General features: G+C 44.0%; 1 protein-coding gene across 2 annotated transcripts in view; it reads right to left on the bottom strand.

The window, feature by feature from the left end:
• The window catches only part of CCDC12 (coiled-coil domain containing 12), a 405,317-nt gene that overhangs the window by 156,119 nt on the left and 224,476 nt on the right, over positions 1-24,722 (bottom strand). For both annotated transcript variants that reach the window (XM_044066004.1, XM_044066006.1), the window contains exon 3: positions 4,037-4,116. In XM_044066004.1, coding sequence (XP_043921939.1) covers positions 4,037-4,116 — 80 coding nt within the window. The remainder of the gene's footprint in view (positions 1-4,036; positions 4,117-24,722) is intronic.

Below are 24,722 nucleotides of genomic sequence, written 5' to 3'. Positions count from 1 at the left end.
GGGCAGACAGAATCTGAAATGCTCGTTATGTAATGTTAGATTGACTGGCAATCACTGAAATTGGAGAAAAAGTGCAATTAGTTTGAGGAAGTCGATGTCCTGATGGGGGAGATAGATAATCTGGTTGGGGATCAAATATGGAGGTCATATTAGACAAAGCCAGAATAGTGGGAACCATATTTGCCTGGGCCATAAGGGGGGGGGGGCTATAAGAATTACTTTCATCTTGCACAGGGCTGCCTTCTGTTAGAATTTTGCTATTTAAGGAAGAGAAAAAAGGTATAAAAGCATACCAGCTAGGCAATGATGGACCAGAGCATCACTCTTATGTCTTTCCCTCTTGAGGGATGAGGGCAATTGTAGCTGTTGCATTTTGGTGTTGGCTGGGTAAGCAAAAAGATCACAGCAAGTCTGGCCCACTAGCTGAATATTTTGTTTGCCAGTGGGGATTGAGGAACCACTCCCGAGGCATCAGAATGAATCATCTGAGCCTGTCGACAAGAAGACTGGTCTGACTTAGAATATGTGTTTTGCCCAAAAACAGTGTGAAGGCATCACCCACTGCCACACTCTCATGGCCTCTTGGGACAAGGGAGATGATTGGTTTCCTCCTTGCTTGCTGATGTACCATACTACTGATGTACTGTCTGTGTAGAAAGATAACACATCCCGAGGAAGGAAGTTCTGAAGTGTCTGCAAAGCTACAAAAACTGCTCTCATCTTAAAACTGATGTCAAGGTGAGCCTTTTGTTGTGACCACATTCCTTGGAATGCCCACCCTTTGTAATCCCACCATGCCCTAAACAGGAACCATTTGTGGTAACTGTGGCAGGCAAGAGAAAAATAAATGGGCACTAACTCAGTATCAACTTCATAAAGGAGGAAACACTTAGATGGCTCCTGCAAACTCTGGATAGTTTGACAGGAGACCAAAGTGAATGTGTGACATGGGATCATTGTACACTAACAGTCCACTGTCAAACTGTAATATGATATCTGGCATGAAGAACTATGACTTCCAGCCTAAGGAAGCTGAGTCTTCTGGAAGTTTTGCTGTGCTTATAGTGTAAAATGACTATTAAAACCAAGGACTGAAAAGGCTCCAGATTGGATTTGTCAAAGTTTAATCGATACAGCCAAGGACTGATACAAATGGGGTAAGTAATCTCCTGCTACATAAGGGATTCTCTTACATATGCACTCACGAGCAAACCACTGAAATAAGAGAATACCCACAACCTGCGCAACTTGAGGTGCACTGCAACTACCGACATGCACTTGGTGAACACCCAAGGGATGTGTGGGGAGACCAAAAGGCAGTGACTGGATGTGGCAGCAGATGGTTACCACATGAAAGTGGAAAATCTTCTGACAATTTTGATGTGCGAGTAAGTACCATGAAGGTCTAACAGGTACATCCAGTCTCCTTCATTCAACTAAAGAAAGATGGAATGCACTGTGACCATCCAGACTTTTGTTTACATGAGATTCGACCTGCTGTGTTCTAGAATGGGCCTGAGGTCTTCAGGCTTTTTTGGAACTAAAAATCTGGTTTTGACTTAAGATCCCCTTCTGGTTTGGTAGGGACCTCTTGGATGGCTCTATTTTGCAGCACTAGAGAGAGAGACCTCCCGAGATACTGCTTATTTTTGCCATGGTGGACTGTCTTGGTGGGTATGATGTATTATGCTTGGAAGAATAAGGAGTGGTATGATGTAGCATTTGAATATGATGCTCATCATCCATTTGTACTTTCTGATGCTTCATCAAGCTTCTGGATGAAGAAATAGGACTCCCCTGATTGCCTTCAGAGGAGAAAAGTTAAACAACTATTTAAGTTTTGCAGACTCCCTTCTGCTTCTTGGCATGTATCCATTAAAGGACCCTCTTCTGCCTCAGTGGGCCACATCAGAAGAGGAGTTGAAATACAAACACAAATATTTCTTGAAACAGAGTTGTTTTGCTACCCCTTCAGTGCAAAAGTGGACTCTAAATGCAGACATATTTCCCTTCCTGCTCACTCTTCATTAATGATACCCTTTACTTTCACAGCGAACAGAAATAACCTGTTGCAAGAGGCATTTACAAATGACGCCTTGAAGATCTCTGCAAGCATGAAGGTAAGGGTGGGGATATCAAGGGGTAGGTCATAAATTTAAAAATCCCCCGGTGGAATAAGCCAGTAGAATGACCCTCCTCTCCCATACCACCTTTTGTTTTACACCAGCCTCAACCTTAGAATAGATGCATTTTTGGGATTGTAATAGAGGACTGACAGACATGGCAATGGGTGGGGCATAGGGATACACTGTTAAAAATGAAGCAGAAGAGGAACAACAAAAGGAAATATTACAGACTGCTAATTTTTGCATTGTAGCACAGGGCAATACAGCTTAATTTTAGAGAACATACTGTTTGAATCATGGAGACTCAGCTATAAAACCACACATAATTATGTGTATCAATGTATTATGTAAATACCTGACTTTCATTACAGACCCCAAAATAGATGCAGATTTGGCTTTCTACCCTTCAGTCCTTACAATCAATCTATAGTCCTCACTAGTTCAAGATACATGGCACACTATAAACACACTAAAGAGTCAGTTAAGCACAATTAAAAAATAAGAATGAAAAGTTGAAAATTATTTCTAGTATGAGAAAGAAATCCCTAGCAGGTCTGACAGGCAAACACCAGCAATGTTTCACAGTGTTCTCCATTGGATGTCTAATGAAAATATCACAGTTTTCCGACCACAACTTATACCACAAAGCTTCTGCTTAAGTGAATCTCTTTACCAATCTAGGGGCCCCCATTGAATTCAGAACAGCTAATATTCAACACACATGATAGTAGCAGCGCAACAAAACTGAAATAGGATAAAAACTGACCAAGAAACAAAATAAGTATCTCAGGTTTCGAACTGAATATCAAGGCAAGGGCGGAACATTAGTGCACATGCATCTTTTCAAGATGTTGAGTCTTGTTGAGTCTTTCGGCTTTTCCCGGTTATGGGTCGCCACAGCGGAACTCCGGTCCGCTAATGATTGGTAGTTGATTTTTACGTGCCGAGTTACCAGCCCTGACACATAACCTTCAACGAAGGTACGCCCATTCACGCACGTCTCCACGCAGAAGACGCTCTAGCTGAGAATCGAACCGGACAGCGTCTTACTGTGAGGAGACAACGCTACCGCATCACCACCACCGCGGGTTTTACGCATCTTTTCAAGATACACGTTCAAAATTGGATTATACAGGTTTCATTTAATTAATTGTACAAGTGAAGTTAATTTTCCAGCCACACAGTCCTACAACTTAAGATCAACATCAGGAAATATTATTGCATAGAGTGGTGAGGTCACAAAATGCAGTGCTATTCATGCCTGGATGTAGATCTATACAGATGGCATAGATGTGCTGTAACATCGGCATGTGCAACAACTTGTTACATGACGTGCGTTCAAAACTATATTAAATTACACAGCTTTAATTTAATTAGCTGCACAACAATAGTTAGGTTTCAATCCATAGTCTTCAATTTTAAGGCTGCAAATAGAAAATATTAATTCATGGAGGGTGATGTCACAGAACACACTGCAAGTTACGTTTACATGTAGTGTAGACCTGAACAACAGATATCAAGCTACCTGGAAACAAAATGTCAACTTATAAGCACTCAGGTGTAGTGCACAAAACCTTTAACTAGTTTCAAAACATGCTGGTATGTTGAAATACTGAACAGTCCAAAAGCAAAGATCTAAAAGCTAGAAGCTTATATTTCACTTCTATCAGAAAGCATTATTTGTTGTTTGATAATATAGTGTTCATTCTAATACACATTTGTGAGTCAAACTGGACTAAAGCAGCAATACAGTCAACAGGTAATGCATTTCACTTGTGAGATCTTGGATAAGTATGCTAGCCAAATGGAAAAATAAAGCCATAGTCTAACAATACAAAACACTGCATAACTTATACAAAATGATCTTTCAGTCTGGATAATTCTCCTTCAGAACACCAAATGAAACCTACTTGAAGCAGGATTTGCCTTTGGTAACTGCCTTTCTCGAAGTACTGGATCTTCAGGAGCATAATTGCGAAGCTTTATCTCTCTAGGAAAAAAAAATAAAAAATAAAAAATAACTGAGACATTCATATATCTAATACATTCTCAAGTACTGCAAACATATGTTCAGTCCACATGCTTCATATTGTTATTGCACAAGACCAGGTCATGACTTCTACATTCTTGTTCAACATTTAACATGCATGACTTCTGTTACTATCTGTTGATTTTTACTTTTTTTTCATACTTAATTTTTTGTAACCATTGGTAATTATTAATTGTAATATTTCTGAAGCTTTTCTCCTCAGGTCTCCTCTGAAAATGGACCTCTGGCTCAGCTGGACTAACCCGGTTAACAAATGTCAATAAATAAATACATTTTTTCTGTAGTGTTTTTCCTGTCAGGTCTCCCATTTTTCCTTGTATGTACTTTAGGCTTAATAGTTAGTGTGTGTAATTTGCTTTAGGAATTACTGTGTTAATTCTTCAGTTAGTTTAGCATTTATTTAAGATTTTTTGTTGGCATTGGGCTGTCGATGTTATGTTGTCTCTTGCTCGGTCTGAAGTTACATATTCCTTCTTGTTGTGCAGCTCTGTTCTGCAGGTGTTATCGACCAGTTTGCTGCCGTGTGTGTTTTTGCGTGTTTTTGCGTGTGTGTGCGTGTGTGTGCGTGTTTTTGTGTGCGTGTTTTTGTGTGCGTGTTTTTGTGTGTGTGTGTGTGTGTGTGTGTGTGTGTGTGTGTGTTTTGGGGGGAGGTCACACTGAGAAGTATTCTGATTACTACTACCAGGTATTGCTTTTCTCACTCAGATGGAGAAATATGATCTTGGCTGGAAGTTAGACAGAATAAAATCTAAAAGAAACATCCAAGTATTTGACAAAAAAAAATACAGGTTTGTGGAAAACACTTTAATCAGAGCTTTAAGTGCAACTAATTAAGAAATTTGTACACTGGAAACAGCAGGTTCCTATTAGCTTGTCGAACACTCAAAAGAGCGAACGCTCTTTGATCGACAGCTAATATTCGAAACCACGGCCGGAACAGCGATTTTTTTTTCCCCAGGGGAAAAAAATTACTGGCCCATTGCCGCGACTTTGTAGTTTCCTCCATTGTGGGGTGATCTCAGAGTTGGTATATTTAAGTAGGGGGCTGTGGTGGGCACAGCCCCCACTTTATTTTGTTTGTGGATTTTTTTTTTTTTTTTGGGAACAGCAAATTTTTCCCTGGGGAAAATAAATCGCTGTTCCAGCAGAGTTTTTGTGGTTTCGAATATTAGCTGTCGATCAAAGAGCATTCGCTCTTTTGAGTTTTTGACAAGCTAATATTAACGTGGAAACAGCACACAGTCATGCCAAAAATAAAGAATGGCAGGAATCCCAAAGAAAATAACTATGCCTTCTTCTCGTAACTGCATGCTCAAATGACCACCTTGTCCTCAAATATACACACACAGACTTACAATGCTGTTCAGACTTTGCAAGAATAAAGCCTGCATTAGGAAGTACAAGTTGGTCCTGCTGGTCATCTGGCAATACTCCACTGAATTTTCAGTAGAGCATATTGTGGCATATAACCTGAAATACTGGCTAGATGAAGTTGAAGGTAATATGGGACACTTCTTTCGAGAAGGCTACAACCACATTCATTACTCTGTGTAATGCTCACAGAACACCTTACTGAACTTCCAAAGATCACACGGTATCAGAAGCGAAGAAAAACTTCTGAGTTTGTTTTCAGACTTATAGAGGTACAAACTACAGTTAGAAAAAAGAAGTTACGTCTTACCATAACGTTCCATCTGTATTGTTGATCCTCGTTCAGTCATTATGTATGGGTATCGGTTCCGACCTCCGAACCGAGCCAGCCATCTTCCAAGCTCGCGTCAGCTACAAACTCTCGAGCTAAAACTCTTACCCAGAATTCCCCTCTCCCTGTTACCTCAGATTGAGTTTGCAAGTCAAAAGAAGGTAGAGGCTACCTCTGGTCAAATGACCTAAAAGAACCGGATGGTGAGATCCACTAGAAGCCACAGGAGGGAAGAAGGAGGGTCAGATGACTGAACGAGGATCAACAATACAGATGGAACATTATGGTAAGACATAACTTCTTTATCTGATATTGTTAATCCTCGTTCATTCCTTACGTATGGGACAGAGTCCCCAGCTACCTCTATTCCTGGGAGGCTCTCCTGGGAGGCTCTCATGGAAGGACATTCCTGAGCACCATGGAACCAAAAGATGCTCTTCCCCTGGAGGCCAAATCCAATTCGTAATGATTTATTTTATTTATTTATTTTACATTTGTTGACCGGGCTAGTCCAGCTGGATATATGTCCATTTTCAGTGGAGGCCCAGGGAGAAAAGCTCCACAAATTACAACAACATAAAAGGTCAAGACAAAGACATTAACAGTAGAATTTGGTACATAAGAAGTTTTTAAAAAAATAATACAAGCCTAAGATTATATATTTTATATTTCAGTAGGGAAAGAAAACTTTATCTAAGAATAGATGAACAAGACTAAGACATTTGCATCAGAAATGGTGTATTACAAATCTTTCTAACATATTACAAGCCTAGGATTTTATATTATGTATTCTATTAGGGAAAGAAAACGAAATCTAAGACTAAACTAGATACAGCTAGTAGTTTATATTAATAGGTACTAAGGTCACATATAAACCCAAGAAAGGAAACACTACAGATCAATAGATAGAGTCTAGAAGATCAGCATACAAGGATGGATTTACAGTGTTCATTATCACCTAGGTTGTGATACTATATGAAGGTGTTTGATCATTCCACAGTATATACATATTTACATGAGAAAAAAATCCTAAGGAAGGTTAAGCTCACTAATAATTAGTGAGTAAACACAAGATCATGATCATGAGAGGCTGGGAATTGTGGGAGTCTAGTTAATAGTCAGGTGCTTAGTCTGGGTTAACACAGGGGCATAGCCAGTGTGATTTAAGGTAGGGTTTAAGCTTGCTTTTAAATAAGCTGACAGAGGATATTGAGGTTAGCCGGCGTGGGAGGATGTTCCAGGTTTTACCTACTGTATTGGAGAACAAGGCGTCACCAGCTGAGTTGTTGGATTTTGATATTCGTACAAGTAGTTTATTAGATGAGCGTAAGGTCTTGAGATTGTTATAGGGGATGACTAGGGATGTAAGTATGGGTGTATTTTGAGGTAAATACAGGATCTTATGGGCTACTATTAGTTGATTAAAAAGTATTAGATTTGGCAGCGCTAACCATCCTAGCTGATTCAGATTGATACAGTGATGAGTTCTATAGGAGGACCCAGCTGCAAATCTGGCAATATTGTTGTAGGAGGATGAAAGTTTACTCCGATTACTTCTACATATTTTGGTATAGATAGGGGAGGCATAGAGCAGGGTAGAGATGAGGTGGGTGCGAGCAATAGTAACCCTGGCTGGAGGTGTTAGAAAGGGTTTGATTCTATAGAGGGAACCTAGTTTCTTATTTACTGTTTTTATGGTGTTATTAATGTGAGGTTCAAAAGACAAGTTATTATCTATTAGTACTCCGAGTAGTTTGGTGGTTGGTTTAGGAGATATTATAGTTCCGTTATTTGAAGTAATAGTAAAGTTAAGCGGGGAGGTTCTGCGGGTGGGGGTAAATAGTAGCATTTTAGTTTTTTTGGGGTTAAGGATAAGACGTCTTTGTAGGAGCCAGTTTTCAACTGTACTAAAGGTCTTTTGGGTTAGTGACTGAAGTTTTGATTGAGAAGTAGCAGAGCATATGAGTGTGGAGTCGTCAGCGTATTGTATACAGTCAGCTTGTGGAATTACAGAATGAAGGTCATTTGTAAAGATGGAGAAGAGTAATGGGCCTAATATAGATCCTTGCGGGACCCCTAGAGCAACTGGGAGGTGGGAAGATAAAGTATTTTCCCATAGTACAGCCTGTTGCCTATTATGTAGGTATGATTAGAACCACTGTATAGTATGGGTGTCCAATGACAGGTTTTTGAGTGTGTCTATAAGCAGGTGGTGGTTAACCATGTCAAATGCTTTAGACAGGTCAATAAAAACAGCTGAGGACAGAGTATCAATATTACGATTACTGTTAATATGGTTAGTGAAGGATAAGAGAGTAGAGGTGGTGCTATGAAATGGTCTAAAGCCATGCTGACAGGGTGCTAATAAATTGTGATCAAGTAGGTAGGTTAACAGTTGTAGGTGTATACATTTTTCCATTATTTTTGCCAAAGGAGACAGAATAGCTATGGGCCTGTAATTGGACAACTCCTTGGAGATACCACCCTTATGCAGGGGAATAATGTGAGAGACTTTCCAGATTAGGGGAATAGTTCCTTCAGAAATAGTTCTGTTAATGAGGATGGATATGGGGTAGGCTATGACTTTAGCAGCTTTTTGCAGGTATTCTGCAGGTAACTGATCAGCAGAGAGTGTAGTGGGTTTAAGTTTCTGTATGAGGTTACAGATGAGTGAAGTGGGCACTGGCTGAAAATGAAATTGAGGAGGATTATTGGTAGAGGTTGCGGCAGAGCATGGGGTGCTAGGGGATAGCTGGTTGGCTAGGGATTGTATAGTTTCAGTGAAAAAAGTATTAAATGAGTCAGCTATTTGGATGGGATTTATGTGATCAGAGTCAGAGGGAGAGGGAGTACTTGAGCGTCCAGGGTGTAGGAGGTTATTGATACCTCGCCAGAATTTTTGGGGATTATTTTGGTTGGTTTGTTGTAGCTGGTAGTAGTAGTTTCTTTTATCAGCTAATATGGCTTTTTTTGTTTCATTTCTTAGCTGTCTGAATTGCAGGTGGTCTGAGGGGCTTTTTGTTGAGCGCCATTTGGCCCATAGTTTATTTCTTTGGAGGATTTTTTGTTTAGTAGTTTTGGTGAGCCATGGTGCTGGTTTGGTTCTAATTCTAACTTTGCGTAATGGGGCATGGCTGTCTAAAATGGATAGAAATTTAGAGTTAAAGTATTTCACAGCATTATCTATTTGGAGGTATTTCAGGGGTGACCAGTCACAGGTGCCTAGTCCAGCTTGAAAGTAAGCAGGGTTAAAATTTTTTGTAGTGCGAATAGTTCTACAGATGGTTGATTGATGAAGGTATGAAGCGTAGCCCAAGTTGCAGCTGCACAGATGTCATGTAAAGAAGCTCTGGTATGGAAGGCAGAAGAAGTTGCCACCGACCTTGTCGGATGAGTCTTGATGGTAGTCGGCAATGGAATATTACATTGTGTACAAATAAAGGTCACAAGGTCTTTCAACCATCTAGCCAATGTGACCTTTGCAACAGCACATCCTAATCTAGGTCCAGAATAGGCCAAAAATAACTGGTCTGATTTACGAGAGGCCTTAGTCCTATTCAAGTAGAAGCAAATTTGCCTGTGAATATCTAGGGTATGTAGGCAATACTCTCCTTTGTTTGAAAGATTGGGGAAAAAAACTGGCAATTCAATGGTTTGATTAATGGACATTTCAGAGATCACTTTTGGCAGAAAGGAAAAATTAGTTCTCAAAGACACTATCTCTATGAAAAATCAAGTATGGACTCTTGATGCATAAGGCATGAAGCTCAGAGATACGTCTGGCAGAAGTAATGGCGACCAAAAACAAGGTTTCCCATGACAAATATTTGAGGTCGCATGAAGAAGCTGGTTCGAAAGGTTGCATTTACAGGTCTTGTAGAACTAATAACAGGTCCCATGGTTGAATAGGTTCTCTAAAAGGGGGCTTCAGATGATTCACACCTTTTATGAAGGTCTTGCATAATTTGTGTGACACAAGAGAGGAGTCTTGGGACACCCTCATGGAAATTAGATATTGCAGCCAAATGAACTCTAAAGGTAGAGGCCAATAGACCCGATTGGAATAGATCGGCTAGATACTCTAGTACTATCGACACTGGTGCTGAAAAAGGATCTATTTGTTTTTCTTTCAGCCAACAGGTAAATCTTTTCCACTTGCTTAGATAAATAATTCTAGTGGAAGACTTATGAGATGCAATAAGAATGTCCTGTACTGGTAAAGAAAGATAATTCTGCCTGGCAATCAAAGGAATTGGAGGAGCCAAGCTGTGAGCTTCAGGCTGTCCAAGTTGGGATGAATCAGATTCTGCGGATGGGAGATCAACCATAGGGCTGGATGGAGAATCCATGGTTGATCTAGCAGGTGAGGCCAAAGGAAGGGGAACCAAATCTGACGAGGCCAATATGGTGCTATGAGGATCGTCTTCCTCTTCAACAGACGGGCTTTCTTCAGAAACTGGGGAATGAGGGGAAGAGGTGGAAATACATAGAGAAGACCCGAGGGCCAGTCGTGGACTACAGCATCCCTGGGTGACTGTCCCAGAGGGGGAATCAGAGCGAAGTAGTTGCTGCATTTGTAGTTGGTCAGGGATGCAAAGACGTCGCAGCAAGGACTGCCCCAGCGGTGGAAGATCTCCGCCGCTATCAAGGGATTCAGAGACGACTCGTGAGGTTGTAGAATGCATCTGCTGAGTCTGTCTGCTATCACGTTGGAACTCCCAGGAATGTGCGTTGCTAGAAGAAAACGGTTGGTAGCCATTGCCCATTGCCATATCCTCATGGTCTCTCGACAAAGGGGGTAAGATTTGGTTCCGCCCTGTTTGTTGATGTAACAGACCACCGCCATGTTGTCTGATTGTATCGCAATAGTCCTAGATGGCAGTAGGGGATGGAATGCTTGCAATGCCAGAAGCACCGCCCTCAGCTCTAGAACATTTATATGCAGTTGAGCCTCCAATTCGGACCAAGTGCCTTGGACTGTCTGACCCTGACATAACCCACCCCCCCCACCCCATCAGGGAGGCGTCCGTGGTCACTGCTCCTTGGGATGCTGGGGGGAGAAGGGGCGAGACCATTGTGACGGTTGTGGGTCACCCACCAATTTAAATCCTGTTTGCACCTTGAGTTACTCGAATCTTGGCTGTAAGAGGATGCTGAAAAGGATACCATTGGGTGAGCAGTAGCCATTGTAGAAGCCTGAAGCCTCATGTGAAACTTGGCCAGGGGGACAATGGTGATTGAGGCTGCCATAGAACCCAACAGCTGTAGGACAGAGTGAGCTGTGGATTTCTCCCTTGAAAGGATTGGGATCAGTTGTTGCTTTATCCTTAGAATTCTGTGCTCTGGAATGGATGCTCTGCAATTCTTTGTATCCAATATGACCCCTATGAATTATGGGGACTGAGATGGGGTGAGATTGGATTTTTGCCAGTTTATGGTTATGCCTAGCCTTTCTGCAATGAGGAGAGAGTTTGCCAGGGCTTCTTTCAATAGATGTTTGGTGGGGGCGGAGATGAGCCAGTCGTCTAGGTATTGAAACACCTGGAATCCTTGTAGTTGCAAGTGAGCTGTGACAACTGCCATGCACTTTGTGAACACTCTGGGGGCTGTAGAGAGTCCGAAGGGCAGTACTCTGAACTGGTAGTGACTGGCTCCCGCACGGAAGCGCAGAAATCTTCTTGATGGCCTGTCCACTTTTATGTGGTAGTACGCATCTTGAAGATCTATCAAGCACATCCAATTGTTTTTTCCAAAAGCGGAAGGATAGACTGTATTGTGACCATCCGGAATTTTTGTACTCTTACAAACTTGTTCAATACACTGAGATCCAAAACTGGTCTCCAGTCCCTGGTTTTCTTTGGCACCAAAAATAGTCTTGAGTAGAATCCGGATCCTATCTGGTCTGGAGGGACTATTTGGATGACTCTTTCTTAGGAGCTTTGCTATCTCTAGTGCTGCTTCTTCCCTTTGACTGGGTGGAACGTCGGGTAAGTTTGTTGGGGGGGCAGGACAAATATGGAAGGGAATATGTCAACCTCTGGTTATCTTTTGAACCCAAGAGTCAGTGGTGATGATTAGCCAGGCAGAGTGGTACAAGGAGAAATGATCCCAAACCACCTCCAGAGTAAAGGAGTTGGGCCGCTCTTCAGGAGCGCTGGTAGGATTGACCAGGAAAGGAGTCCCTGGAACCCTGGTTATGAGGACCCCCCTCTGCCCCGAAAAGGGCATCTTCCCTGTGAGTTTCCCCCTCTGCCTCTAGGGGAGAACTCGGCCTGTGTGTCATGGAAAGGACCCGGAGACTTTTTGTACCATATCTTCCCACTCTTCTGGTTTCTGGAGAAAGCACGTTGAGGGGAAGAATAACGGACACCCACGGCAGAAAGGGTCTTACCGTCCTGTTCACATCTGGCCAGTGTGCTTTTATCCTTGGGTCCAAACAATGAAGAGGCTTCGATGGGAGCGTTGAGAAAGGAAGCCTTGAAGGGTTCCGCGAAATTACATAAGCGCATCCAGGCGTGTAGTCTCAAAACAATGCCTGAACTCACCTCTCTAGCTGCTCCTTCTGATGCGTGAGATATCAGGCGCATGGAGGAGTTTGATATCGATTCAATGGTAGCCAGCTGAGAGGCCACTTTGTCACGGACCTCATCAGACACGGCACCAGCCAAAGTTTCAGAGAGCACAGATACTAAACCCCTTTGAAGCCTGCAAAGTGTGCCATATAATTCAGGGACCTGGTTGCAAAGGTCGCTGATGCAAAAGTACGCTTCCCTATTCTGTCCAGAGCCCGTGACTCTTTGTTGGGCGGATGGACAGTCTGTCTTTCTTCTTCTGCCAGGTCCTTTTTGGTTGCGGCCGCCACCACCACAGCATCTACAGGAAGACCTTTGGACCAATGAGGGTCAGTAGCAGCAGGGGACAAAATTTAATCTGGCCTCCGGGGAAAGGCCTCAGCAGTGTCAGGAGCCTTCAATGCACACTGCACGACGAGCCGGACTAGTTTGTCAGCAGGTGGAGTAACCCAGGAGGTAGGGGGCCAGACACGAAAGGCCTACAGGAACACAGACTCTTCAGAGGTTGGGTTAGAGGGCTGCCAGTCACCTCTCTGTTTAAGGATTTCGAGGATATCACCAAAGGATACCTCAGACGGTGAGCGAGGGGACCCTTCCCCATCATCAAAGTCTGTGTCTTCAGTAAGGGACTCCTCTGTGGAGTCCATGTGCTTCCTCTTGCATGAGCTTTTACGATGAACTTCCTCAGAGGGAGAAGCTGGGGAAGACAATGCAAAGGGGGTTTCCTGTGGGAATACATCCTGAGGCTCTTGCGCCCGGTGTCCGCTAGGAGCGACTTGTGTACATTGCGGTCCAGAGGAGGGTGGGGAGATTGACAGCACAGTATCGCCAGCAGACGCCAAAGCCTTCTCCATTAGTTGGAAGGCTGGTCCACCTGAAGAGGGGTGAGTGTCCAGGACAGGGGTCACCCCTCCCCTAAGTGGCTCAGCCTGCAGAGTCCCTGGATGACTGTGAAACACCAAATTACGTACGCCATAGCTGACATCCTGGGTTGTAGTAAAACTCTCCTGCCATGAAGGCAACTGCGGTGAGGTCCATATAGGGAACCGTAGAGGGGGAAGACTGTGCTATATCAAGGGGTTTCAAAGGCAATGAAGGAGGAGAATAAGTAGAGGTCTTTGGCAAAGGGTGATCACCTCCCAAGGAAGGATAGGTCCTGGGGGGGGGGCGGGATACTTCTGGCCAAAAGCACTTGATCCACAAGACGCAACACGTCGTGTTCAGAGAGGCTTCTAGTGGATTTCACAGACATGGCTGAGGGAGAGTCAGGTCTATCCACAGATGGGACAAGCTCGGTGCCCACATCACCAGTTTCCACTGAAAACAACGGGGCCATAAGAGACTGAACTACAGGTGTCTGCACTGAGGAAATCATCAGTGCCGAAGTCATGGTCTGCACCGACAATAAGGTCGGTGCCGAAGTGGTTGTCGGTGCCGCGGCTGGGACCGGAAAAATCGGTGTCAATAACCGTGTTGTCGGTTCCGGGAAAGATGTCTGAGCCGATGTGGTTACAGTCTGCACCGACTGGATAGTCGGTGCGGGTAGAGAGGTCTGAACCGAGGTGCCCCTCGGTACTGATACGGTAAAGGGCACTCTAGTCGGTGCCGAAGTCACAGATGGCGCCGATGGCCTCTGTGCTGAAGATCCAGGCACCGAAAGCACTGGAACCGAAAGAGTCAGATCCGAAGTAGAAAGCTTAGCCTTCTTGGGTCTCAGTTGGTGGGAGTCCCCAGCCGGGGACGAAGGAAGAGATTTGGCCTTTGAATGATCATCAGTCTTTTTCTTATGGGATCTTGGAGGGGTTGAAGCCTCCGACCCAGAACAGCCTATGAAAAAGAAGATTTGAGTAGCCCCTTCAGTAACAATTTATTTTTCCTCTCAATCAATGTCCTGTTAGAGAAGTTCTTACAAATTCCACAGGGTGGATCAACTGATAAATGAGGCACACCCAAGCAACAGCCACACAGAGAATGTGCATCTGAAGTAGGTAATTTATGGCCACAATCTGAACATCTCTTAAATCCTGGACTACCTTTTTTAACTGCCATAATAGGAAAGAAGGAAATCAGAAAGAATACCAGCAATGGTACAAGAAATACCTGAAGGTAATGAAGAAAAAGGGGTCTAACAACGATGGTATAGAAGAAAATACCTCGCGGTAAAAAAAGATTGAAAAATTTCAAGAAGAGATAGTCGCTAAAAGCGATAAGGTAAGAGAAAACAATTTAGAAACTTTTCTGATAGAAAAGGTAGTTTTAGACTAGTATGACAACAAAATATTATACTTAGCTCAAGAGAAGTAGCTTGACACGACCGAATGGCGATACGGCAAACGAAATCTGAGGTAACAGGGGAGAAGGGAATTCTGGGTAAGAGTTTTAGATCAAGAGTTTGTAGCTGATGTGAGTTTGGAAGATGACCGTCTCGGTTCCGAGGTCGGAACCGATACCCATACGTAAGGAATGAATGAGGATTAACAATATCAGATGTACAGTTGTGTACACTTACCATAAATGTAGATGTTCAAGTGTATTCACTGTTGCAGTCATTACATTTGGGTTATCTGCTTGCTGGTAGCCCTCAGTTGGCCTGATTAACAAAATCTTGGGTCCTGCGTCAGTTGCTGTACATTCTTCCATGGCTTCATGTAGTCAGGGGTATGAAACATGCAGCAGACGCCATTACATCAGTTTTTCTTGCCCCAGATGTCAGGTGCCCCCCCCTAATGGGGAGCAATTAAATATAAAACTACAATGATATACCTCCAACAAAAAAGCAAATACACCAAAAAGGCTTTTAAGCACAGTAAAGAAAAGTAGAGATATAGCCAAAAGAAGTTAGGGGGCTGGAGGGAGGGTAAAGTACAGTTTTGTACCTACCATAAATGTAGATATTCGAGTGCTAATACAGCTGCAGTAATCACAGATGGGTTTTCTGCCGTCAGGCGGTCCCTCGGTCGGCCGAATTCCAAAGTCTTGGTCCGGCGTCAGTTGTCGTCGCTTTCTCTTCTGACGTCAGTGAGGCCAGAGTATATAAGACACAGCCGTCGCCATGTTCTTCAGTCTTTCTTGCCCCAGATGTCAGGTGCCCCCCAAAAGAAGGCAATACATAAATTATGCTTATATGCGTATACATGAAATGCAATATAATCCAAAAACAGTGGTTGCAAGCAAATAAACCTTAGAAGGATAACCCAGTCAGGCTGTATGAAGAGGTTGTTAGGCCCCATGCCTTTACCAAGTGGGGAAGGAGGGAGGGAAACCTGTACTGCAGCTGTATTAGCACTCGAACATCTACATTTATGGTAGGTACAAAACTGTACTATGTTCATCGTGCATACAGCTGCAGTAATCACAGATGGGTAGAATCCCAAAGCTACGCAGGGTGGTAGGTACTAGGAGGAACTGGGTTGAGCCAGAATGCCCTGCAAAACAGCAGTGGCAAAACCTGCTCTTGTTCTGGAATATAAAGGCAGGTGGTAGTGTTTTGTGAAGGTATGTACAGAACTCCAAGTGGCTGCCTCCAGAATATCTTTGGTAGGAACTCCTCTGAGGAAGGCTGTAGAGGTAGCTGTGGCCCTGGTGGAGTGTGATCTGATACCTGTAGGAACAGATTTCCCATGATAGGAATAACAAAACCGTATGCAGTGGCCTATCCACTTTGAAATAGTCTGCTTGGAAACTGGCTTCCCTTGAGCCCCTACAGCATAGGACTCAAAGAGTTGTTCTGATTTCCTGAAGGACTTTGTTCTGTCCAAATAGTAACGTAGCTGCCTATGGATGTCTAAGGAATGTAGCAGCCTTTCCCCTTTGTTTTGAGGATTGGGGTAAAAAGTAGGAAGGTGAATGGCTTGATTTAAAGCTACCCTAGATACCACTTTAGGCATAAATGATGGGTTGGTACGAAGAGAGACCCTGTTCTGATGGAAAATGAGAAAGGGCTGCACCGCCATGAGGGCCTGTAATTCCGAAACTCTACGAGCTGAAGTGATAGCCAGAAGGAAGGCAGTTTTCCAGGACAAATATTGCAAATCTGTTGAGGCAGCTGGTTCAAAAGGAGGCAATGTTAATTTTTCTAGTATGTAATTAAGATCCCAGGCTGGTATTGGTTGTTTCCTTGGTGGTCTAATATTTTTAGCCCCTCTGAGGAACTGTCGTAAGAGTGGGTGAGAAAATAAAGGAGGATCCGTGTTGTATTCTGCAGAAATAGCTGAGGCATGGATTTTTATGGAAGAAAATGAAAGTCCACTGTTCAGCAGCTCAGCTAGATACTGCAATACCTGAGGCAAGTTCAGTTTTCTAGGGTCCTGGCCTTTTTTCGCATTCCAAGAACAAAACCGCTTCCATTTTGCGGAGTAAGCTTTTCTAGTAGATGGTCTTCTGGCCTCCAAAATGACATCCTGCACCTCCTTGGAGAGTAGGGTCTGTTGTGGTGTTAAGGAATTTTCCATGCAGCGAGACTGAGTGTTTTCAGCTGACTGTGGAGAGTTTTGTAACTGTGCTGAGTCAGCAGAAGTGGCATGAGAGGCAGGGACCAGGGAGGAGTATGTGTTAGGCTCCTCAGCAATGGGTACCAGTGTTGCCTTGGCCAATCTGGAGCAATCAGTATCATCTTCGGTCTGTCTGCTCTTGCTTTCAAAAGTACCTTGGGCAGAAGAGGCAGAGGTGGGAATGCGTAAACTGTCCATGCTGTCCAACTGAATGAAAGGGCGTCCACTCTCCAGGCCTTTGGATGAAAGGTCCTCGAACAAAACTTTTCCAATTGATGATTCCTGTGGGAGGCAAAAAGATCTATGTCTGGCCTCCCCACACTTGGGTTATTTCTGCAAACACCTGCAGATGTAACTTCCATTCGTGTGGATCTGTCATATTTCTGCTTAATTTGTCTGCCAGTGTGTTTTCCAATCCTGGTAGGTACTGTGCTTGAAGTTCGATTTGCCATTCCAGAGCCAAGTTCCAAAGGGTCATGGCTAGTCTGCACAAGGGGTATGAATGAGTTCCTCCTTGTTTGTTTATGTACCACATTACTGTGGTGTTGTCTGTTCTTATGAGTAATTGTCCTGGATGCAGGAAGTCCTTGAAAGCTGTAATTGCATTTATTACTGCTAGCATTTCTTTTTGATTGATGTGGAGGTGCTTTTCTTTTTGGGACCATTTGTCCTGGATGCACCTGTCCGTCATGTGCGCCCCCGAAGCGTAATCTGAGGAGTCTGTTGTGATAACTTGCTCTGCTTGAGGCTTGCAGAATGGGAGGCCTGTGTTTGCTTGACATGCTTGGGCCCACCATAGAAATTCCTTTGCAAACATGGGATTATTGGTAGTATTGTTTCCAAACTGTGACTGTGTTGAGACCATAGATTTTTTAGGTACCATTGAAGTTTCCTCATATGCAGCTTTGCACATGGGATTAAAAAGAATGCAAGATGCCATGAATCCCAGAGCCTGCAGGATTTTCCTTGCAGTAAGCCTGGTACTTTTTGCTAGTATTTTGAAGTACTGAGATAGTTGCCCTTGTTTTTCTGGCGTAAGATAGGCCATCTGGGTGTTTTTGTCCAAGTTGGCACCCAGGAAGGTTATTTTCTGAGATGGTGTTAGCCTTGATTTCTCTTTGTTGATTGTGTAACCCAGAGCATGCAATAGCCGTGTCACATATGTCAGATGTTCCAGAAGTATGTGCTTGCTGTCCGCTTGGATCAGGCAGTCGTCTAAATAAGGGTAAATTTGTATCCCTTGAAGTCTGCAGTAGGCAATCACTGATGCCAGGTACTTTGTGAATACTCTGAGCGCAGTAGATAAGCCAAAGGGCAATGCAGAGAATTGATAGTGGATTGCACCTGCAAGAAATCTGAGGTATCTTCTGCAGCTTTGTCTGATTGGGACATGCAGGTATGCCTCCTTGAGGTCCAATGTTACCAGCCAAAACTCCTTGCCCAGCATGGGAAGAAGTTGCTGTAATGTGAGCAACTTGAATTTTGGTACGAGTAGAAATGTGTTTAGGGTGGATAAGTCCAAAATGGGTCTCCAGTCGGTTCCTTTCCTTGGTACCAGAAAAAGCCTTGAATAAAAACCTTGACCTTGTTCGTGAGAAGGTACCTCTTGAATAGCTCTCATGCTTAAGAGCTTTGAAATTTGTAGTTGTGCCTCTGCCCTTTGATTCTGTAGCAGGTTTGGCATGCCTCTCATTTTTGGAAGAGTGTGGAAATGAAATTTGTAGCCTCTGTTTATAATGTCCAGGATCCATTTGTCTGTTGTGACAATATGCCAATTGTTTGCAAATAATGCTAGCTTTCCTCCCAAAGGTGCTGCCAGCTGAGACGTGCTTGGCATGGAAATGAGGGAGTCATTGGGTTTGCTTCCTGTATTGTTGTGCACTGTCCTCGCCACCTCTTGGTGCTGGTGTTTGCCATTGTCGTCCTCTATATGATCCTTGTGATTGCCCTCTGCCCCTTGTGCGTTTGTATCTACCTCTTTGGGGCTTGTCAGCGGCTGGAAAGGACCAGTTCTTTGAAGGCCAATTTCTGCTAAAACGTGGTGGTTGGACCTGGAAAAAGGTTTTGACAGTTTGCATGGATTTGGCTTTTTCTTCCATTTTCCGTAATATCTCCTCAGCATTAGTACCAAACAGCACCTTTTGTAAAGGAGCATCTAAAAGTTGAGCTTTCACATGATCAGGCAAGTTTTGTTCTCTAAGCCAAGCATGTCTGCGAATGACTGATCCCGTAGCAGCCGCTCTACTTGAAGCCTCTAGGGCATCATGACCACATTGTAAGGTGTGTTTACCCACTTGCTCTGCACTATGCATCATATCCTGTAACTCTTTTAAATCTGGTTGTTCAGGTTGAGACATTTTGTTCCTTAATTGTGATAACAGGTACTGTTGATATTTAAGCATATGAAACTGACAATTTAAGGCCCTCATGGCTAGGGTGGCTGAGGTATATACCTTTTTACCCCACCTTTCTAAAGATCTTGATTCCCTTTCTGCAGGAAGTGGATTCTTGGCAGTGGAGACCTTCAATCCCTTGGGGCCTTGTGAAATGGTTTCAGGGTCAGCATTATGGCTTTTGAAGAGAAATTGGTGAGAGCTGGGCACTCTGTAATACCTATCAGGTTTGACTGGTGCAGGAGGCAGAGAATCCGGGTTAAGGCAAGCCTCCGAATAGATATCATCCAGTATGTCCAAAACAGGGGGTATAGCCAGAGGTCTGTGTTGAGGTAACAAAAGAAATTCCCTAAGTCTTTTCTTGGAATCTGAAAAGTCTTGGCCTTCCCAATGGAAGTGTTCCCTCAAGGTGTGCAAGGTTTCCCCAAAGGAAAAATCCTCAGGAGGGGATACAGAAGGGATGGACGGTTCTGCATCCGAATCCTCAAAATGAGAGTAAGGGTGTTCCTCTGCATCAGAATGTTCTGATAAAATGGATCCCTGATCAGAAGAGGGGGAATCTTCCTCCACTCTGGGTCTCTTGTCTGGAGGGGGTTGAGAACCTCTGATAAGAGTAATTAAATCCTCAGCCATTTTAAGCATCTGTTTTTTAGGCATGGGACCTGGAGATGGGCCCTGTGCAACAGGCCTCGTGGGATGCCTGGCTGCTTTGGATTTAGTAAAGGCCTTAATTGAAAAAGAAGATGAGGGCCTAAATACACCATGGGTGGATGTGGACCTGTCCACATTAGTAGGCTCAACATTAGCAAAGGCTTCGGTTGTAGTCTGGGAAAGGGCCGAGGTTCCAGCGGTCTCGGGTACAGAGGACACCGCCAAAGGAGTGTCGTCGGTAGTCAGGGACTGCAAAGGCGTCTCGCTGAGAACCGGACCACGTGTAGCCTGTTTTGGCGTGGTGTCGGCGGGGACTGCAGGCCTCGCGTGTCGGTCCTTTTCCTTGCGTTTTTTGGACAAAATGGTAGTCGGAGTATCTGACGACATTTTATAATCAAAAGCTTTACCAAAGTAGTGTTGGGCGAACTCCGCCCGACGCTTAATAGTGTGTTTATTGAAGGTAGCACAAAAGCGACAGCCCGAGACGTCGTGGTCTGGGCCCAAACAAGGTATGCAGAGGGAATGGAAATCCTTATGCGGTATTTGCTTCCCACAAGAAATACAATTATTAACTTTTTCTGACATCGGTCTGAGGCAAGAAAAGTTTCAACGGGTACTTAGCTTTAATGAAGACTTCGGTTTCCAAAATTTTCGTAATTCAGGAGCTGGCCGACCGGCACTTGCGAACTGCTTCTGCTTCGGGCACCGCGCGGCAAAAAAGACTGAAGAACATGGCGTCGGCTGTGTCTTATATACTCTGGCCTCACTGACGTCAGAAGAGAAAGTGACGACAACCGACGCCGGACCAAGACTTTGGAATTCGGCCGACCGAGGGACCACCTGACGGCAGAAAACCCATCTGTGATTACTGCAGCTGTATGCACGATGAACATCCAGGACTACAACAGTGAATACACTTAAACATCTTCATTTATGGTAAGTGTACACAACTGTACTATGTTCGTGTTTCACTGTTGCAGTCATTACGTTTGGGTAGATTCCCAAAGCTATGGTTGGGAGGAGGAATTTAGATAGCATTAGGACCAGCTATAAGGCCCTGCAAGACTGCAGTGGCAAAGCCAGCTCTGGATTTGGAGAAAATTGGCAAATGATAATGCTTGGTGAAAGTATGCCTCTGAGAAAGGCTGTAGAGGTAGATGCAGCCCTGGTGGAGTGAGGTCTGACCCCCTGGGGGATAGGTTTTCCATGGTGCTTATAGCAGAAATGAATGCAATGGCCTATCCATTTAGAAATGGCTTGCTTTGAAATAGCCTTCTCCTCTGCCCCTGCAGCAAATGCCACCAGCAGTTCAGATTTCCTTTGAGGTTTAGTCCTGTCCAAGTAGAATCTAAGTTGTCTCTGCACATCTAAGGAATGCAGTATCCATTCCCCTTTGTTCTGTGGATTGGAAAATAAGGTTGGCAAATGAATAGACTGATTAAGAGCCACACTGGATACTACCTTGGGCATGAAGGATGGACTGGTTCTGAGGGACACCCTGTCCGCATGAAAGATGATGAAAGGCTCCACCTGCCATAAGGGCCTGTAATTCAGACACCTTTCTAGCTGAAGTGATTGCTAAAAGGAAAGCTGTTTTCCAAGAAAGAAATTTTAAGTCTGCAGTAGCAGCTGGCTCGAAAGGAGGTAGAGTGAGTTTCTCCAAAATAAAGTTAAGGTCCCAGGCTGGGGTTGGAGCTCTCCTGGGCAGTCTCAAATTTTTGGCCCCTCTGAGGCACTGCTTGAGCAGTGGATGACAGAAGAGGGGAGGGTCTGTGCTATAATGAGATGAAATGGCTGAGGCGTGGATTTTAATGGAGGAAAAAGACAGGCTCTTGTGAAGCATCTCAGTTAAGTATTGTAAAATTTGAGGCAAATTGGGTGCTGCTGTGCTTATCCCTTGAGATTGGTTCCAGGCACAGAATCTTTTCCATTCTTCAGCATAAGATTTTCTAGTACTAGGCCTCCTTGCCTCTAAAATGATATCTATCACAGGTTTACTGAGGGATGGTAGAGGAGACATTATGTAATTAGCCAGGCTGCAAGGTTCAGTGTTAGAAGCTGAGGGTGCAGAATCTGGTTCTCCTGCTGAGACAACAGGGAAGGAGTCTGAGGCAGGTGCCATGGGGATAACAGTGACACACTGCGCAGGAGGGAGTACCAGTGTTGGCGTAGCCAATCTGGAACAATCAAAATCATCCTTGGTTTGTCATGTTTGATTTTTAGTAGTACTTTGGAAAGCAGAGGTACCAGTGTTGGCGTAGCCAATCTGGAACAATCAAAATCATCCTTGGTTTGTCATGTTTGATTTTTAGTAGTACTTTGGAAAGCAGAGGCAGAGGTGGGAAGGCATAGACTAATAGGTTTTTCCAGCTGAAGGACAAAGCATCCACTTTCCAGGCTTGCTTGTGGGGAGTCCTTGTGCAAAACTTGTCCAATTGGCAGTTCTGGGGAGAGGCAAACAGGTCTATATCTGGGCTCCCCCATTTGCTTGTCAACATGTTGAAAATCCTTGGTTCCAGTTTCCACTCGTATAGGTCCATGAGTTTTCTGCTTAGTCCGTCTGCCAGTGCATTTAATTTTCCTGGCAGGAATTGAGCTTGAAGGTGCACTTGGTAGCTCAAGGCTGTGTTCCACAATGCCATGGCTAGTCTGCAGAGGGGGTAAGAATGTGTACCCCCCTGCTTATGTACCACATAACAGTGGTGCTGTCCGTCTTTACCACAAGTTGTCCTGGAAGAATGTGATCCTTGAAGGCTGTCAGAACCTTCTGTACAGCTAACATTTCTTTTTGATTGATATGCAGGTGCATTTGACTTGGGTTCTATTTGCCCTGAATGCACTTCCCTGCCAGGTGAGCCCCCCATGCATAGTCTGATGCATCTGTTGTTAGGGTTTGGGCGGCAGGGAGTAGTGTGAATGGTAGTCCCTTGTTTTGGTGGCAGGCCTCTGCCCACCAAAGGAATTCTAGGCATAGGCAAGGTATAATAGGAATCATGGCTTCTAGATCCTGAGAATGTTGACAACATAGGCTTTTTAGATACCACTGTAGTTTCCTCATATACAGTCTTGCATATGGAATTAGAAGAATGCAGGAGGCCATGAACCCCAAGGCTTGCAGTATTTGTCTTGCAGATAGCAGGGTTTTTGTAGCCACTTGTTTGAAGTAGGTTGTCAAATGAATTTGTTTCTCTGGCGTGAGGTAAGCCATCTGGGAAGTTGTATTCAAGCTTGCTCCCAGGAATATAATTTGTTGACAGGGTACCAGGTGCAATTTATTTTCGTTTATGGTGTACCCCAGACAAGTTAGAATCCTTTGTACAAAGGCCAGATGATTCAAAAGTATGTCTTGGCTTTCTGCCTGAATTAAGACAATCGGCCAGGTATGGGTATATTTGAATATTTCTTTGCCTTCAAAATGCAATAACTGGAGCTAGGCACTTTGTGAATACCCTGGGTGCAGTAGATAAGCCAAATGGCAGTGGAGAGTACTGATATTGCGTGTAGACTGCTTTGAAGCATAGGTATCTTCTGCAAGATTCCCTGATTGGGATGTGCAGGTATGTTTCTTTTAAATCTAGTGTTGCCATCCAGGCATCTTTGCCTAGCATAGGAAGTAATTGGTGAAGAGTCAGCATCTTGAATTTTGGAAATTCCAAAAAGGTGTTCAGAGTAGACAGGTCAAGGATAGGATGTCATGAATTGTCTTTTCTGGGTACCAGGAAAAGTGTCAAGTAGAAACCTTGTCCATTTTCCTCTTCCGGTACCAGTTGAATAGCCCCCATGCTTGAGAGAGAAAGTACTTGTTTTTGAGCCTCTGCCCACTGATTTGGGGGTAGGTCCGGACATCCGCTTGGTGTTGGCAATGTGTGGAAGTGAAATATGTATCCCTGGGACACTATATTTAAAACCCATTTGTCCTGGGTATGAGTTCCCAGTTCTTTGCATGAAGAGCAATCTTTCCCCCCAAAGGGGCAGTCAGTTGAGAAGTGCTTGGAAATTTTAAACGGAAGTCATCGAAACAGTTTACAATAGGGGGTAGTCTTATTACTCCCAGATTTAGAAGTGGAGGCCCCCCCCCCCCACTGCTTATTCCTGTGTGTCCCCTGGGACTGAAACCTGGGGCTTTTGCGGTGTCTGGGTTTGGCTTGAGAAGACCTGGAAGGAGCTGGAAAAGACCAATTTTTAGAGGACCAGTGCCTGCTAAATCTAGGAGGCTGAACTTGTAAGAAATCTTTTAACAGCTTGCATAGATTTATTTAGCTTTATCTTCCATCTTTTTAAGAACTTCCTCAGCCTTGTTGCCAAATAGGCGGTCCTGATTTAAGGGAGCATCCAACAATTTAGCTTTAACATGATCAGGCCAAGCATGCCTTCTGAGCACAGACCCAGTAACAGCAGCCCTGCAAGAGGCCTCTAATGAATAAAAACCACATTGCAAAGTATGTTTTCCAACTTGTTCAGCAGAATGCATTAAATCCTGTAATTCTTTATTTTCCACACAGTCAGGAATCAACATCATTTTCTGTTTAAACAATCCAATAACATGTTGCTGATAGTTTAACATATGAAACTGGCAGTTTAAAGCGCTAATGGCCAAGGTTGCAGAAGGGTAAACCTTCTTACCCCATCTATCCAGCGCCCTGGAGTCTATATCTGAAGGGGTAGGATTTTTAGCAGTAGAAACCTTAAAGTCCTTGGGCCCCTGTGAAATAGTCTCTGGATCCGCAATAGGATTTTT

Source organism: Protopterus annectens, chromosome 3.part0 (genome assembly GCF_019279795.1).
Source record: "Protopterus annectens isolate FY-2018-M chromosome 3.part0, PAN1.0, whole genome shotgun sequence".
NCBI classification, from domain to species: Eukaryota; Metazoa; Chordata; order Ceratodontiformes; family Protopteridae; genus Protopterus; species Protopterus annectens.
The sequence above is the reverse complement of the archived record's forward strand: the minus strand, read 5'-3'. Positions and strand labels throughout refer to the sequence as shown.